Consider the following 18,691-nt stretch of genomic DNA (forward strand, 5'->3'; position numbering starts at 1 on the left):
GTGTTAGTGCCGAGAAGGCTGCAGAGACCATTGGTTCCTCCATTTGGATGGCCTAAAACATCATGTAGTCCATTACAGCCAAGAAGAACCTATACTTATGTATCAACAAAATGGCTGACTTCTTCTTCCATATGCACTCCCCGAGCCCTGACCTTAACCCCCCCTAGACTTTGCTGTTTGGACTGTCTTGGAGAAGATCATCTTCAGAACTTTTCAACAAAATTGGATTAGCTCCGAGCTGCCATTATGTCAGCGTGGTACTCGCGGACACGGCCTTCATCGTTAAGAACTGCTTATCTGTTCGACGGGATTATGAGGCGGTTATTACTTGTGAAGGAGGACATATTGAATAAAAAATATAGCTAAATATAATATTTATAGCTATATCAACAATTTGGTTTGAGTTGTCTTTTTCTGATTCAATAAAAATCACGTTTTCCATTTGTGTTAATCATAATCCAAGTTTTGGGTTCCCACTCTGTATAAGTACAAAAATGTTCGATCTATTGACAAACCATTTTGATACGTCACTTTTTATTTGCAAATGACGTCAGATATAGAGGATTCTATCATAGATCAAACAGAGTAAGCCTTGAAAGAAGTGAGGAAATAAATTGCTGTCATAATGACAAGAATATCTGATGTCCCCCCCTAAACTAAATTTGAAGAATTTTTGATATTTACTATAAAATTTAATACTCTGTCAATAGAGCCCCTACAACCCACCCCCTCCGGCCGTCCCTGTTATATGCTACATAAGTTCCCAATTTTTTTCAGAGTATCCTTAGTGATAAATATGCTTAACAACAATCTCTTAAAAACGATTAAAGAAATTTAAATTTTGTTAAAATAGGTAAGAATAAAACCTTCAAATATTTCGTCCTTTGCCTGTTGAATTGCTTTTTTTCTGTCCATAATTTGAACTTTCTTCATTTTTTCTCCCTGAATCTCAACGTTAATATCAGAAATTGTTGTTGGACTTGTAGACTCAGTTGAAGACAAAGTTGGGGTTAAGGCTGATTTGGTTGATTGGGGACTTATATTCGAAGAAGATGCAATCGTTGTTTCAGCTTTGTTTTCAAATACATTAAAGGTACGACTTATCACAATATTTCTTTCATTTCGAGAGGTGAGTTCATCCTCGTTACCTAAAATAGAAGTGTATTTAGATTATGATTTCATTTCGATTTTTATATCAATTAATACAATAGGTTACGCCCATAGATAAAGATATACATATAGGTAAAGATGGAGATTTTTTTGTAAGAGAGGAAGGAGAAGACAGGTGCAAGACATATGGCACACCTGAATCAAGACATTTGTTAATTTTATAGGTAGGAAATGGTGTGGGCCAAAAAAACATAACATTTTTGTTTTTTAAATTTGACCTCATATTGAAGTACTTCACGAACACTGGAACTTTGATCGGATGGATGGTAACGGTTTTTGATGGCACAGAAAAAAATATTTAGGAGGTGATTACCAACACCTAAACACATCTAATGATTTATTAAAAATTTTGAATTTGGTCAACTTTAAAAAATAGCAAACACTCTAATAAACAGTGATATTTAAATTAAGTCAAAATATTAAGGTATTGAAAATCCCTATATTATGGATAGATTTGTACATCTTTTGTATCAATTAAGGACGATAAAAGTAGATTAATTAAAGAAAACAACTTTATTCTTCCCATTAGAATAGTAAATTTATTGTCTACACCATGGGAAAATATTGTACAACGAATTCCTTTTATTGGATGGTCTCATTTTGACATACCAGAATTCGCTATTTCCTTTTATATTAATGAAAAAATATTAAGTTGTTAAGACCTCCAAAAATGACCAGCATCAACCTAGCTGACGTTACATGAAAACGTTCTATATCTAGTAAATAGAATATATACATAGTAATACCTCAACATATGAGTTTTATTCATTGCTCGAGAGGAGTTAATAAGTTAAAGTAATTTATCTAAAAAATAACTAAAACAAACATGAAGTGGGTCTTGCGTTCCGTTTCCATCTCTCGACTAGCTTCATTCTTAATAACATTTTGTAGGTCATGGAAATTGTCGCTGAAGGTATTAATGTATATTTATTTCAGAAGCGTCCGCAGGATTATATTTGGGGGGAGGGGAGCTTAATTTTCGATACAAATACAAATACCAAATCCAATCATGTTCAGAAAAAAAAAAATCTCAAATATTGATATATTAGGAAAAAATTTCATAAGTCCACAGTTGTTCACAAAAAATTTATTCTTTTGGAACAACATTACAAAAACAAAGTTTCAAATATTAAATTTTTCGGTAAAAAAAATTCCAAAATTTATAGCTATACACAGATAATGGAATGTTTTGAAAAAAAAAATCATAGTTATTATCAAAAAATTACATTTTTTGAAAAAAAAAATTCGAAAATTAAATTTCAAATAAATTTTTTTTGGAAAAAAACAACTTCAGGTATTAAATTTTTTGGAGAAAAACTTCAAAATTCCTAGCTTTTCTCAGAAAATTACATTTTTTTTGGAAAAAAAGTTGAAAAATTGAATTTTTTTATAAAAAATTTGAAAAATTAATCTCAATTTTTATATGATAAATTTTTTGAAAAATAAATAAATCAGATATTAAATTTGCTAGTAAAAACGAAATATTCATTAATTTGAGGGGGCTACAGCCCCTCGAGCCCACCCCCTACAGACGCCACCTATAATACAACTGTTTTACGTCAAAACGAACTTAGTTTGCATGAATTCGGACAAAATATACTCTGTGCCAAATTGTCTAACGGAACAATTTGCCTGTCCCTGACGGTGGAACAATTCTTAATGTAAAGGGTGACTATTTTATGAAAATTACTAATTGATAAGTATTCTTTGGCATATTATAAAGTTCAAATGCCCACTTCCAAAACTACTCGTACATGATTCTATGACAACTGCCGAGGGAAAATTGCCTAAAACTTTTTACGTTAAATTATAGCTGACAAATTTTTCAATAATGTTGAATTACTACTTAACTATAACAGTATTGTATGCCTGTGTTTCAACTATTTATTCAAATTTTATATTCAAATTGTATTGATTTTATCACTTAGTATTTATTTCATTTGTATAGTTCCGAAATAATAAAACAATCACTTGTTTTATTAAATATTTAAAAAATTTGGATACCACTAAAATTAATCGTATCGATTATAGCTCCCTATCATTATTATTCATGGAGTTATTTGCATACAAAGAATGTTGCAAATTTCAAAGGGAACGACGTAACCTTAATGGACAACACGCTCGGTAGAAATTATTGGCATGATAGCTACTGAATCGTATTTCCAAATAAACTTTCGAATCTCGTCTCTAGAATGAAACTACGTTTACCCAGGAAATACTTCGACAGCCTGATTGTCACGCATTATAAAAATGGAGGTTATATTGATGGGCTCTGTATAATTAGATATCCAACATAAAAGGTTTTTTATAAGTACAGGTGAAAAATTGTTTATCGTTTTATTTAACTCTAAAATTTTCAAAAAAAGTGTTTGCTCTATTCTAAAAAAATAGGTATATTAAAATGTCATGAAATTCTGAGTTGTTGAGTTAAAAACCTTTGTGTAATTTCATATGACATGTCCCAGACATAAATTAAAGAAATACTTACTGGTAGAACTTTTAATATCACCATCTCCTTTACGTTTTCCATTAGTCAATTCAGGTTTATCACCAATATCGTCCGGGAAATAAATACGATCAGGATCAAAGTGCATTCTTGTTAAAACTGTTGTTCCTTTCGAAGGAGGAGAGGTTGGAATAATTGAAGCCTCTTGAGTTATCGAAGAAACCAAGGACTCTGCAGGCATCGATTGCCTCTGTGCAATTGATGCTAGACTTATACGTTCAATGGCTTAAAAAGAGAGTACAAAATAATGAACATATTTTAAGGCCGTAAATAAAACCCTTTAACATACATTTTAGTTCATTAAATTTTTCAAATACAATCATCATTAAGATAATAGTGATGATATCAATTAGGAGTAGAAAGAAAAACATTCCCCATGACATTTTCCGTGACCACAAATGATGCTCACTCCTTTTACAAAGACAGTTTCTATCAGGGTCTTCAACATCCATGGATGATTTCTTATCATTTACTATAAAGCTAAATACATGAGATATGGTTTTGAAAAAGGACTTGGAAGGAGAGGTTTTTGATTTTGTTCTCCCTCTTGGATCCGGATCTCCAAACTCAGAGGCCGTTACACTTCTTGAGAGATAGTTGTTGTATTCATTGGGCTTATTGCTCCATTGTTCTTCCACATTCGTTTGTGAGTCTTTCATTTCAAGCTCCCCTGTATTGACCTTCCCGCATTTTTTATCTGAAGATTCATTTATATTCGATGAATTAGCCGATGAAGGTTTTGAACTCATTGGCGTAACCTAATTTAAGGACGTTTATATGTAAGAGGTTTCGTTATTTATATTCATTTTACTTTGATTGGTGTCGGCGTTCCATTTTCAGTGGGGGTTTTCCCAAACTTTTTGCTTAAGCTTCTTGATAGAAACGACATGAAAGCATCATTTGAGCTATTAATCTTATTTGAAAATGCGTTTTTAGGTTTGACAACTGATGAATTTGATACCTGAAGGGTAATTTTATAAACTAATCATTCATCAAGTGCAATATTATTTATGTATTCGTTATCAAATGTCTGTGACACATAAGTATATATCATTCTATAAGAAAGTTTCACGAGAAAACGGAGAGAGTTAAATTTACTATGTGACATTCTTAATAGTAAACTAGCTCAGATATGAAATTTGGTATCTGTAACATAAACCAACTCTGATTTCTAAGGGTTTAAACATGAAGAAATTCGCATTTTGATGAATATTTGATTAGCGGGGATATATCGTAAACCAAAGAAATGATAGGCATGTATATGTAATATATCAATAAAACCCCATCAGTTAGATCAGCTTTGCCCAAAGTTGCCGATAACATCCTCCCTAGAGGTGGTGCTTTAGGGGTAGTTGAGCAAAAAAGCAGTGATTACATATTTTTACATAAAACAAACAAATTCAAAATTATAAAAATGTGATTACAAGGTAGCAGCAATAAATATGTTGAATATTATCCGATAGATAGGATAGAAGTACGTTATATTGAGATCGTATTATTCTACTTAATTATTGTCTCCTTTATATTTTATCATATAGTCAGTATAATATCACTCTCCAATACAAACGACTACTTAGAATAAATACTCATACTTTAGTTAAACTCGTGGAACTACAAAAAAGTAAGATCCATAAGCTAAAATCCAAATTATGTACCATAAAAAATCAAGTAAGTACTTAAAGGACGTCCAGTAATTATAAATTTGTATTAAGATATTCAATAATCATTTATTTCTTTAACTCTTAAACCAAAAAGTCCCTGAGAGTCATGAAACCTATTTTGTATGGTGCTTGAAAAATGTTTAAGGCAGGAAAAATATGCCAATTAAGTCAAGGGGGCGCTAGCCTGAAAAAGTTTGGGAAACCCTGATAACTCATATATTAGATAATTGTATATATATATATTTTTTAAACAAAAAATCTGTAGATTGGAAAATTGATGGCATTAAGAGTAGCATTGTGATTGGTAATAATCATAGTTTCATTTAAAAAGTGTTTTCTGGTCATATTTTCATATAAAAAGGTATCTTCGATTAAAGCTACTTTTTTTTTTAACAATATAAATGAAATTATGATTTTAATCAATCACACCATCACTCTTAATTCCATAACTTAACCACTCTACTGTTAAATTATATGCTTAAAATTTGAAAGAAAAAAAAATCGAAGACTTGAAAAATTTAAATTCACTCCCATTTTCAGGGGAGGGGGTCTCAAGCCCCCCTAAAAGTGTATGAAGCCCCCGAAAAATGTATTATATATATATATATAGTGTACAAGTAGCGATGTCTGTTTGAATTGCAATTTCTCCGTCCTTAAAGTCATTTTATTTTGATCCATGATATTTTTATGGTTATTATGTAATTATGACTCATATAACTGTGGGCATTTGAACTTTATAATGTGCTAAAGCTTAATTATATTCTAGTAATTTGTATCAAAAATAGTCAAACATTACACCATTGATTATCCATGGAATATTTAATTATTATATTATCATATAAGTACTAAAAATCCTATGTTAAAAATTACTAATCTAATTTTTTTACATGTTGAAATTTATACAAAATTACAACTTGAACTAAACATTTATATAAGTAATTGTATTTCGGTTTTGATAATTTACAGGGCTAAGCCTCTTCCAAATAATGAAAGCTAGTAATGCTACCCAATATTCATAATTTCTCCCTTGTTGGTAACCTCTGACCTAGACGGATTAATTAGTAATCCATAGGTTATTTGACTGACTTTTCCATTGAAATTGTTTAATTAGTAGATTGACGTTAACGAATTAGCGTTTATGTACACATGAACCTAATATTTTAGTAGAACGTGCAACAAAGTTTAACGTTGAACACACTAACGAAAAATTAGCAGGTGCCCACATCTGCAAAAATAAAAAAAAGTGATGATATTTTAAGCTAACAAATAGCTTTTTAATGCTGTATTATACTGACCTATAATTGTTTGGTTAATAATATGTATCACTAATCAAATATTCATCAAAATACTAATTTATTCATCTTTAAGTACTCATAACTCAGAGTTGGATTGAGCTATGAATCCAAAATTTCATTTATGATAAATAAGCATTTTCTAATATAAATATGTATATATTAATATAGTGCTTTTACATGACGTTAGTATTTTTGGGGTTGACCATATTGGGGACATAAACAACCTAATTTTATAAAAATAAAACCTTACTATTTTCCTTAAGATTAAGGAAAAAGGCGATGTCTATATTGATGTCAAAATGGGACTGACAGATAAAGGGTCTTAAACCTTAATTATCTATCAAAAACATATTTCTCCAACGTCTAGTTTTATCAAATATGTATTAAAAGTATTTGATTAAATAATTATATATTCCCATTTACAAAGTAGAGCAAATAAATTAATTAACACATCTAATTTAATCATATATTATTCTACGTAAGTCTTACTTATCTCTTCCCTAATCAAGTCAAAAATAAATTAAATGTTCAAATGTAGTCTCTTGATAATGATTTTAGGTACATATTAAAATATCGCTAGTTTCATTTGGGATCAGGTTATCTATATTGATAAAAAAAAGTTTTTCTGTCAGTATATTTTGAAATGAAAAACAGTCATTTTTGATCTAAGAAATAACTATATAATTATATTAATAAAATCTCGTAGGCCTCTTTGAATGTAGAATCGAGTGTATATTGATAAGGGTCAGCCAGGTAGCGCTCTAAAGACTGAAGTACTCCCTGGCTCATCACTGATGAGTCATAACGTCAAATTTCTTTCATTTTTTATGAGAATAGATCTATGTACTGAGTAACTACGTATGTGTGCTCATAAAAAATGGTGAGTCACATTGAGGATTTTTTGGGAGGTTATCTTCTTTATTTTTTAGCAAAGTTTGTCTATATGAGTGTATGTTGAACATTGTAATGTAAAAAGTTGAATGTACAACAGTCTTAAATAATGCCCCCCGATGTATATCATATAGATATTTTTGATCTAAGAAGTAACAATGTAGTGATAGTAATGAAATCTTGCAGGTGTTTTGAATGTAGCATCGACTGTGTGTAGCTAAGGATCAGCCAGGTAGCGCTCTAGAAACTAAAGTACTCACCCGCTCATCAGTCATAACGTCACATTATTTTTTATTTTTTTCTCTAGCTGTTAGTATTATTCTTCCATTTTTAGGAGATAATATCTATGTATTGAGTAACTACTCTTGTGTTTGTGTGTGTACTCATAAAAAATGGTTATTTACACTGAAGATTCCTTGGGGGAGTTATCTTCTATATTTTTAGGCAAAATTTGTTCTTTCTTTGTTTATTGTCTATTTTAATAAAGTGAAGTAAATCAGTATTTCTGTTTGTGGATGCTTAATAACTCCAAGTCATCCCGGATACTCCTTCTAGTTTGATTATATTTCAAATAACAAATACAAGAGTAACAACTCTTTGTTCCCAATATGGCGTCGCTTATAGTATATAATGCAATCTGTGACGTCATTAAAAACACTCTAAATAATATATTACAAGGAAAATGAGTTTATTAATAAAATACGCAGAATAAATTGTTTTTCTATATTTCAATATGAAGAAATGTTTGTGCTAATTTATTTATTCATGTAGGATATGAATGTGTTTACTGTGCATTGTTGGTTGGTACCATACCAACTCCTGAAATAAATTTATGAGTTACCATATCAACCAAAAGCACACATGAAAACAATCAATAGTTTTTTGGGTAATCTCTTATTTCATTTGTACCAAATAATTTTGTAGTCCGTATTCATGAAAAAAAAATAATATTTGCAAAGTATCAGATCTCTAAGACCAATTTTCAGGCAATTCCCTCACTTCAAAGGCTTGAAAAGTCTGAATTTTGAAGATATGAGGCCGAACTTTTTCATGCGAATTTATTAGAATTGGAACTTTTTTTTACAAACTAGCAAATAACAGTAGAGAGGGGCAGGGTGCTTAGGCCAAATTTTCTAATGACTATAAAGCTTAATCCTATTCTGGGTTTTTTTTTAATCAGCCCCACCTAAAAAAAAATTACTTTTTCAACCGAAATGCTTGGTTTTTTAACATATATGGACGATATTTAGTTATTTCTTTCTAAAAAGACGTTTTCCTTAAAACTATATATTGGATTAAGAAAAAGTTCTGAGCGTTTTTGCTAGATGTCTGTAATGAACTATATCTCACAATAAATGAATTACATAAAAAAGTTTAATGTATGTTTAAAGGTTAAGCCTACACTTTAAAAAGTTCATTCACAGTTTTTTGTTTGTTGAAGCCAGCTGTGTGTTACAGGTATTCAAAAATGGAAGTAAAGAAAAGAGAAAAGTCGATACATTTTTCAGTATCACTACGACCAAGGTGAAAAGGCAAAGGAAGTTGCTGTTCTGTTTATGAACCCAATACAGTATCGAATGCAACAGCAAAGTGTTCGATACTGTATTGGGTTATATCCAAACGGTTTCTGGTTAATTTTCAGCTCCTGGACAATGGAATAAGTGCTCACATGCAGAAACCGTTTGGAACCATCTAAATCGGATACTCCTAACTATACTAATTTTATTGTCAAAATAAAGCGAAAGACCACTCAGAACTTTTTACTTCATTTATCTATGTGACATTCCATTTTTTCTAACTAAGATATTCAATGGGGGGGTCCCCATACCAAAGGCTCTAGACATAGATATATTTAATAAAATTTACAAACATAGTTCAGTTTTCATAAAAACAAATACCTGCTCATCAGTCGTCGAATTATGAAAGTTTTTGAAGCTTTGAAAATATTGTTCCTCAACATTTTCCTTTTCTGCAGACACTGGATCATTGTAAATCCGTTGATCATAGACCACTTTAGTAGATGATATACTAGAATTAAAAATTCCACTAGGGAGACTATGACTCAGAAGGTCATTATTTGTTGAGGAGGAAGAATAACCTAAATCTTCTATTTCGTTATAGATACCATTTCGGAAAATCTTTGTCGTAAAAGAATTTTGACGATTTAGCTGCGTAGATCAAATAATTATTTATAAGTTTATATGTAATACATGGGCTGAAAAGTGCACGGCTTCATACATAGATGGCATTATTTCTTTTTAATTAACACAAAACTTCAAAAGACAACTGTCCAAATTTCACGACACTCTGTTCTATCATTTGTGAATTACTGTGATAAATTTGACGCAACTTTTGTTATTTCCAAAACAATGGAACAAAAATAATTTAGTTTTTTCTAAATTTTACACTGCTTTTTGATGGAGGTGGGGGGATACCATTCAAGATGAACAATGGCTTGAAAAGTGTTATTAATACCCTCTCTCCATAAAGCAAATAAAAAAATATTATTATAATTATTTAAAATATAAAACAATTTTGAACAAAAAACTATGTTTTGTTTGTAAGCCCGAAACTTTTCACACTATGTGCAATACTTAATATCTATGATATGAGTGAGATGTTTTAAAATAAAAAGTTCATGCTAAATTACTTCAATGTTTAATTAAAAGAAGGTGAAGGTGTATAGGACATAAATGAAAAAGTTTTGAAATCCATCACTTTAATTATAACATTATATGTAGAGTTAACATATTTGTAAGGAAAGAAAGAGCGCGAGTAGAAGGGGGAGCGAGGCATATAGCATCACTGAATTCAGTCCAATGTTAATATCAGCATCATTTTATTTGATTTTGGAGCTACAAAATGGATTACCATAAAAAGAGAATGAACTTCTTCATTTAACACTTAGAACATGGAGGTTATAGTAAGTATATTTAAATGTGTATATATTTATTTTGTTAAGCTTTTTTTAAAACAATTTACAGCAAAGAACGCTGAGAATGCTTTTTTTAGGGGAAAAAGTTAGCATCACGACTAATTATTTAATAATGAATAAAAAAGAAGAAAAAGAACACGCAACAACCGTTTTTCCTTTTCTAATTTTTAAACGTAGTTTTCTATTGCTAACATATTAACTCTAGTTATATGTAAATGCCAGAGGTGGGTTCTTGTTATCGAGATTTGAGACATGACTTGTACGCCATTCAGTATTTGAAGGCTTGAACCTTGATTTGATTTTAAATCAAAGACTTGAGTCTTGACTTCTAATAAAAAGTTAATACACGAGGTTTTACTCGACTTGAAACAATATTATTTTTAAATATCACCATAGTCTCAATTTTTTCGACTGCCCATACAGCAGGGTCATAGCCAGGTATGAGGACAGTGAGATTGAGATTTTTTAATTGCAAATATGTTTCACTGAATAAAACATCAAAATTTGAAACATCTTTATATGACGTGCATTGTAAATCGTAGTACAAATTGACACGAATAGATCATCCTTTGAGGCTAATCTAAGCTGAATGTATAATTAGCACACGCAATGAATAATCTTACTTGTTTCAAAATCTTGCCCACGGCCCTGCTGTTAAGTATTCTTCAAAGTACTTTTTTATATATATAAATATTCAATTCAAGTCAACATAATTAGCTAATTTTTAACGATGAATAAAATACTACTTAACCATTCAGATTTGGTTGTGACTTCATTCTTTATTAATTATCATGACTAAAACAACTTTAAAAAAAAGCTTGAAGACTCTCATCAAAATTTAAGTAGCTATTATGGAATTGAAATGAGCTCAAATTATATCAAAGGACTCCAACTGAACTCGATAATAATATTCAAGGACTTGGATTTGTGAGCAAAGACTTGACAGTCGACAGAAAGCTCGATACCAAACTATACTCACACTTGCAATATAAGGGCCTTCTTCCACCTGTGGTATTTTCACAATAATAAATATATTTTTTCAGTTGTTAGAAAATTGCCCATGGGGAAAATTGCATTCAGTAAATTTTCCCCATTTGCAGTTTTCTACACTTGCATTTTTCCGTGCACAATATTTAACACATACCTCATTTTTTTTGTCTATATTCGTGTTCGTATGTAATGTTCTACTCGTATCTTCAGTTGATGAAACCGTGTTTCCGTTTTTTGTGTTCTGTAATGCATATTTTGATTATAAATATATTATATTGTATGTATATAAAGGATATATATTAGGGGTGTCACGATATGTAATTCGTCAACGTCATCCACATGGGGTATGTTGGAGGGGTTTAAGCCCCTCCCCCAAAAAGATTTTTTTTTGTTACTAGTATATTAAATATCTGAATTTTTTTTCCAAAAAGTATATTTAATATTTGAATTTGTTTTCCAAAAGTTTAATTCAATATTTGAATTTTTTTTCCAAAAATTCAATTTAATATTTCAATTTTTTTTAATTTTCAAATTTAAAAAAAAATAATAATAATTTTTTGTGAATAACCTATGTAATTTTGAAATATTTGAAACTTTTTTCCAAAAAATTAATACTTGTATTTTAGTTTTTGTCAATAGCCGTTGGTTTTTGAAATTTTCTTGCAATAAATTAAATATATGTAATTTTGTGTGAGTAGCTATGAATTTTTGAAATTTTTCTCTAAAAATTTAATAATTTTAATTTTGAAATTTTTTCCGAAATTATTATTTTATTTTTTTTTAAACTCTCCCCAACAACACCAAAAAAAAAAATTTAAATATTGTCTTTTTTTTGCTAAATTATTCAACCACGACGAAATTAGAAAGTCATAACACCCCTAATGTATCAATATAAACAAATATAGATAAATGAGTCCAAGGTCTACCTAGTCAGGTATCGATTTTTTCTTTTAAATTATGTATACTTGACATTTCATAATATCTAAATATTTTAGCAAACCCATTTAAAAAAGTGTAAACACAAAATTAATGGAGAATAAAAGCCATCATATACATAATTAAATATGCAGTCTCGTTTAAAATACGTATGTGTTTTGATGGTATTAGGGAAGGATTAATTAAAATATGGGGAATAAGACTATTAACTGATTATAGGTACATAATGCCAAACAGCAATAATTCGTACTATATATTGTCCCAATGTAACTAAATTACGTGATTAAATAAATATATTCAAGATGTGATGATATTATAACATACTTGAAGGTCCGGGCCGATAATAGGCTCGCCTGTGACGTTGGGGCATATAGAGGGGTGCTACAACTCTACAATAATGGAAGCCTGTTAGCGAAGGCTCAAGCGTACCCGCAACAAATGGGATAGAAGGACTGAGGAATTACTACAATATCATAAGTAAAGAAGGGATATATGTAAAGAAAAAAGTAAGTATGGTGATTAGAAAAGTAAAACGGTTGATGCGTGTGCTCTTTTTTTCATTATTTAATCAATTATGGGGTTGTTAACATCACCCTCTAAAAGAAGAATTTTCCTCAATCTTTGGGGGAAGTTGATTTTTAAAAAAATAACAAAATAAATATATAAGAATTGAAATTTAGTTACAATATCCAATTATCTGATATTATCCAAACTATTAATTTAGTAATACCATATGTCTCTCTCCTGCTTTCTCCTTGTGCTTTTACACAAATCCCATCACTAGTCATCAAATAAGCTCATTTGTCTACCATTCATCATATTTTCATGGAAAAAAACCTTCATTTATTAGATTCAAATAGCCAAATATATACCTATACCTACAGAAGAGGCCTGTGATAGACTTAATTTTGGAATTAAACAGTATCATAAAAGCTTGTAATTTTTTATAGGGGTATATTTTTGACTATTTAAATCCAATAAATACTTTGTTCCCTATCAAACTTGATAAATGGTCCGCAAAAGACCTTTTGAACTTACGTTATGTCATCGTAGTAATTTCTAGGTTTTTCTATCCCATTTGATGCGAGTTTAATTGAGCCTTTGCTCACAGGTTTCAAGTATTATATTCTACGCCTTTTGACTAAAATCGTGTAGTCAAATTTGTCAATTAATGAATCTATGTATAAAAAATTTGGGATTTTTTTTTTGTAACAATTTGAAATGAGCATTATGAAGAATTGAATAAAATTTTAAATAAGGAAAAATAGAAAAGAGACCCACATATTTATTTTTACGCCTGATCCCTTTCACACTAAAAGAGCCATGTTGAAGGTAAATTTGATATTAAAAGAATATTCTGTGTAGATGATACTTGAACTATTAAACTATATAATTAATTACATTACATTAAGGGTACACTAATTATGCTCTATTTATGTGTCTCACCTTTCCATGCTTATATTCAACGTCTGGATAAAAAGAGTCATTCGCCTTATCCCCATCTTTAATCCTTTCGGATTGAGCCTTCTCTGCTTTCCCAAAGGATTGTTTCCATTCATTCACATGAGTCAGACGTGGAGGAGAGAAACACTCTGGACGGTCCCCCATCATGGAGTCTTTGATCTCCTTCATTTTCATTTTCCGTTGCGCTTGCAACCTCTCATCTTCATTAGTCAAATTCGGCTTTTCAAGGTCAGTCACTTCCGTCATTTTGGATATTTTTTGTTTTTATTTATTTCATTAGTAATTTAAATCATATTTAAATTGATTCATTGTTAAATAACTTTTATTGGATGTCTGGAATCAATTTATCCACAGCTTTTTCACTGATATGACGTAGCACTTTTATTCAACAACAAATTCCGTTGAATTGATCTATTGAGAAAATACCTTAATCAATGATACAATAAAAGGACTTGAGGTATTGTGTCTGCATACATCCACTATGTTCAAAGAACTAGAGCTTGGTTTTTGTCAATAAAACTAAATTATTCATAACCCTTTTGTTTATATGCGTTTTTAAGGTATCCATGGCTTTTACAGTTGTCAGAGCTTTCTACTCTCAATATTTTCAAAATAAAAAAATGTGTGTACACAAATAACGTTATGGGATTTTAAGCTAATAATGACTCATGTTCTGAAAAACTCTCCTTTGGGCCTTCTTTATTTCATTAATCATGTACAGAGTGCAGGAAATAATTGTAACAGTGTAGCGTATTTGCTCCAAAAATAGGGTTTCCTTAAACTATAGAACCTATTATCTTTACATTCTACACAGCCTATTGTATTATTGGGTTGTTTGGCAAGAAATCCTAGATCAGTCTGAGACGTTTATGATGTTTGTTGGAACGAACTAAATCGATTCGACAAAAAGTTTGGTCTAAGTCAGTCCAAAAGAAAAATCGTTCTAGAACTATCCAAGGGAAAAAGTTAGTCTAGATCTCTTCAAAAAGACAATTCGGTCTAGTTGGGTATCCCCAAAGAATCGCTCTTATTTAAAATTCGCCCAAGACCGATTTTACATTGAAATTGTTCATGATGTACCATGTGTTGGTTCAAATTGTTATCTATTTTAGTTTTACAGTTATAATTTCATATTGATATATATGAATGGATAGATTTTGAATTAGTCTGAATGTTATAGGCAATTCTCGACGGTTGTTAAAATTAGCCACTAGCCAAGAAAGGTAATAAAAAAAATCTAGCCCCGTGAAAAGTTTACAGGCACAGAACACAACAAATATTGGATTATTTTTAGACTTGTACAGGACTTTAGGGGCATAGCCCTACTTTTGTTTTGAAATAAAGTATGTGTTTTAAAAACATATGTTACTTAAAATTCACACACAATATACGTCTTCAATGTCTATTCGACGTACAAGACGTTGACACAAGGTAATACTTAGAATTTGAACTCAAAATTGCCTTTGTATATGCGATAATTAAGGTACGGCATTCAGTAGCTAAACGGGTTAGACACAGGCTACCCTGCACTAGCACGACTGGTGATTTATGTTATGTATGTAGACGCAACATTGGCGGCGAGGATGGGATCAGGATCACGTGACCTCCCTGCTGTGGGATCGTCGGCGAAGCTAGCCCTGTTGGAGTTGGGTAGCCCTTTTTCGTCGATAGGGAGAACGCTCGTTCGTCTGCGGAAGGCGGAGCAATATGGACTGTGCCTATCTTTGGGCCTCGTGGAGGAAGGAAGAGAACCTTGGTCACTTTCAAGAAGTGAAGTGTGTGTCCGGGTCAGGGACCACATAATTAAAAATGGGTTTAGTCCTACACAATTTTGGTTCTCTACTGTTCCTACTCTCCCGTTCACATCATTGGCTAATGGATGTGGAACGGTCTCTCTTCTGGATCATCCCGAGTTGGATGAGGGTACATCGAGCAAGATGTCTCCCAGGGACGAGCAGGGTGCTCGGGTCCTTAAAACCTCAACAAGGGTGAGTGTTGTTTCTCCCAGGGACGAGCAGGGTGCTCGGGTCCTTAAAACTTCAACAAGGGTGAATGTTATTTCTCCCAGGGACGAGCAAGGTGCTCGGGTCCTTAAAACCTTTATGAGGAGTATTGTCCTCCTTTCTCCGGTGCGCGTGCTGAGAGCACGGCACGTCTATGGAGATAAACTTTTGCAGTACAAGGAAGAATGTTTTGTCCTCGCCTGGACATGGATGGAGCGGATCTATAGGCTGCTGTTCATGGAGAGGAACCTGTTTAAGCACCGCCATGGATTTGGTGCTTGGGGGGTGATGTTATGTATTTAATATGTCCTTTCTGGTTTTTATCTTCTTGTATATTCGTCTATGTATTATAAGTACTGAGTTTTACGTATTATAAATAGTCTCGTCTTTTGTAAATATATTAGAGTATAGTTAGAATACACATGATCTAGTGTTACATTATTCCTCCACGTGAATTCTTCTCCTCATGTCTCTTGGTCATCCTGGATATCTCCTATTATAAATAAGCTTGCGTCTCTCCCTCGTCAAGACGCAACAATTTACTAGCCAAAAGGCCATCAAGCCTTGTTTATATATATACAGTATTTGTTCTTTAACATATCACATACTTTTTATATTTTCAAGGTTATCCAGATATTTATAATTTATCTTAGATCTTTCTTTAATATAATGAAAAAAGAAAAAAGAAATTCTCATAATATATGAGACCAAAAAATTGTTCTAGAAAGAATCACTTAACATCGAAAAGATAAAAAAATCGGTGCTGGAACAAGTCTTAACACTAAGAGTGACCTTTTTTGAAGTTATTATTCTTTTTTTTCGTAACAGCCTCCCATATCACCAGCATTGAACCCGTTGAACTATTTTTTGGTGGAGCGAAGAAAGGATATTCGCTTCTAAGTAAGTTCCTTCATTTTACTTGATTTTTTTAGTGGTTCTATACATTTTTTATTAATTTTAATCAAGATAAATTAATAAATAATTCATTTTTCAAATGCTGAATGTTTTTATCAATTTGTTATTTACTATGATTTTTATTGATATAGTTCTTTCAAGTCGAAATATGGCACTGAATCGTAGATATACCTTAAAACTTGATTTTAAAAAAAGCTTTAAAGGCCAAACCTTTAGAGGTGGAAACTCTTAATAGTAATTGCAGATTTCAGCCTGCAGGCATTCCAAGTCCTTTATTTTGTACTAATCGCGTTAACCTTTCTTTCCTCTTTACCACAATAGAAAAATCCTTTCTATCAGTCATATCCCCAAAATTATTGAGCGGTGCATGTGAGATTAACACATAAGACTCCTTTAAAAGCCAACAGTTCAAGAAGATATGATCGGTATTCATTCTTGCTACATTACAAAACGGGCAGATACTCATCTAGTAATGAAAGAACTTAGCCCAAGTTCTAATGTTCCTTAGCGTAAGCGATATTTAAACCACTTTTTAGAATATATCAAATCTTTATGCTGTATCCCTTTGAGCACTTATATCTCCTTATTATTAAAGGGGTTTTTTTCTTGGCCTTTATTTGTGGTATTCATTTAATTTCACAATACATTATGACACTATACAACTTTAACTATATAAAAAAATTACATCGGTAGACTAGCATATATATATAAACTACAATGCTTCGGCAATATAACATTCGTTGCACAAATAATCCATAAAATAATCTCAAATAAAATTTAACTAAATACTTAATAAAAAAACAAATATAACGTTTTGCAATGTTTATTAATTGATTAGTGTCAATATCCACCCCAATTCTACACCTCAACATTCTAGGTCTTTGCTAAAATAGTGTTGATCTTCTCATTGGTCGTGCTATTAAAGAAGGTTAAAAAAAATCATCCTTATCGAGTTTACACCCGAACTTATACTCCAGTAAAATTTTATCTTTCATATAAGGATAATTTAATATCGAAAAATCCCAGAAAAAATGGTCTGTACTCTCTAATGTTCCGCAGAAAAGTGATTCCCTTCACTTGTATCTATAACATTTGATTCCCACTTCCAGAGTTCCATTAAGGGTTCTATATATCAACAGTTTCTATGCTGATGTTAATAAATAGTTCCTAAAAGTATTCATTCGCCCACAAATATCCCTTTTAATTTTCGGGCATTTTTGATAGTCCTTAAACGGATCCAAAGTTGGGGTTTGAGAGCATTGTCTAAATAAGGACACTGGTTCCCTTGAAATCCTTATTCTGAAGGGAACAATTGGGTAATGTACTCTATTTTAATTACGAAAAGTAGAGCAATCATGGCGTAAGGTAATTGAACTCATTAGATTCGGGGATATTGAAACATCAGCAGCGATGTCCAATCCTTTAGTTTTCACATTAAGTGGATCAAATACATTCTGTTACTGGCATCTTCCACTCCAAATATTTTTCAAGTTTTTATAACTCATTTCGAACCTTTACAACAAAAAAACATTCTTGTAGAATACTGACTCAACATCTTCAGAATCATTGCCAGTTCAACACAAGGACTTTTTGCATAATCAGAACCACGTTCAAATAGAAATTGTCTTAGGTGAAAACTCCGTAAATGACTTCGGCACCAAAGTTACTCGATCCAATAAAGATTAAAGGCCCTCCAAAGACACGAAATGCCAATTACTAAAAGGCCACCATATTAACTGAAATTATGAAATATTTTTAACAATAAGTTTTTTTTTCTTTTTAGCTCAAAAAAAAAAGAGTTCTCAACTTCCTAAGTAAATTCTAAAGTATCTGTATGAAAATAAGTCACATTTAATACGTACATGGATTATCTTTGAAATAATATAGGTATTCCAACTTTTATCCCACATATTTAGGATGAACGA

The 18,691-nt window shown here is 31.3% G+C and overlaps 1 protein-coding gene across 4 annotated transcripts in view; it reads right to left on the bottom strand.

Moving 5' to 3' along the window:
• Positions 1-14,350, bottom strand: part of LOC121120619 (uncharacterized) — a 25,415-nt gene extending 11,065 nt beyond the window's left edge. For 3 of the 4 annotated variants that reach the window (XM_040715496.2, XM_040715495.2, XM_040715497.2), the window contains exons 1-7: positions 13,831-14,350; positions 11,603-11,689; positions 9,422-9,691; positions 4,488-4,637; positions 3,966-4,434; positions 3,659-3,901; positions 867-1,148 (exon numbers count right to left, since the gene is read on the bottom strand). In XM_040715496.2, the coding sequence (XP_040571430.1) occupies positions 867-1,148; positions 3,659-3,901; positions 3,966-4,434; positions 4,488-4,637; positions 9,422-9,691; positions 11,603-11,689; positions 13,831-14,094 (1,765 nt within the window). In that variant the 5' untranslated portion in view covers positions 14,095-14,350. The remainder of the gene's footprint in view (positions 1-866; positions 1,149-3,658; positions 3,902-3,965; positions 4,435-4,487; positions 4,638-9,421; positions 9,692-11,602; positions 11,690-13,830) is intronic. The other variant, XM_040715498.2, reaches the window with a different exon arrangement.
• Between the last annotated feature and the right edge of the window lie 4,341 nt (positions 14,351-18,691).

The sequence above is a fragment of the Lepeophtheirus salmonis genome, chromosome 6 (assembly GCF_016086655.4).
Source record: "Lepeophtheirus salmonis chromosome 6, UVic_Lsal_1.4, whole genome shotgun sequence".
In the NCBI taxonomy this organism is placed as follows: Eukaryota; Metazoa; Arthropoda; class Copepoda; order Siphonostomatoida; family Caligidae; genus Lepeophtheirus; species Lepeophtheirus salmonis.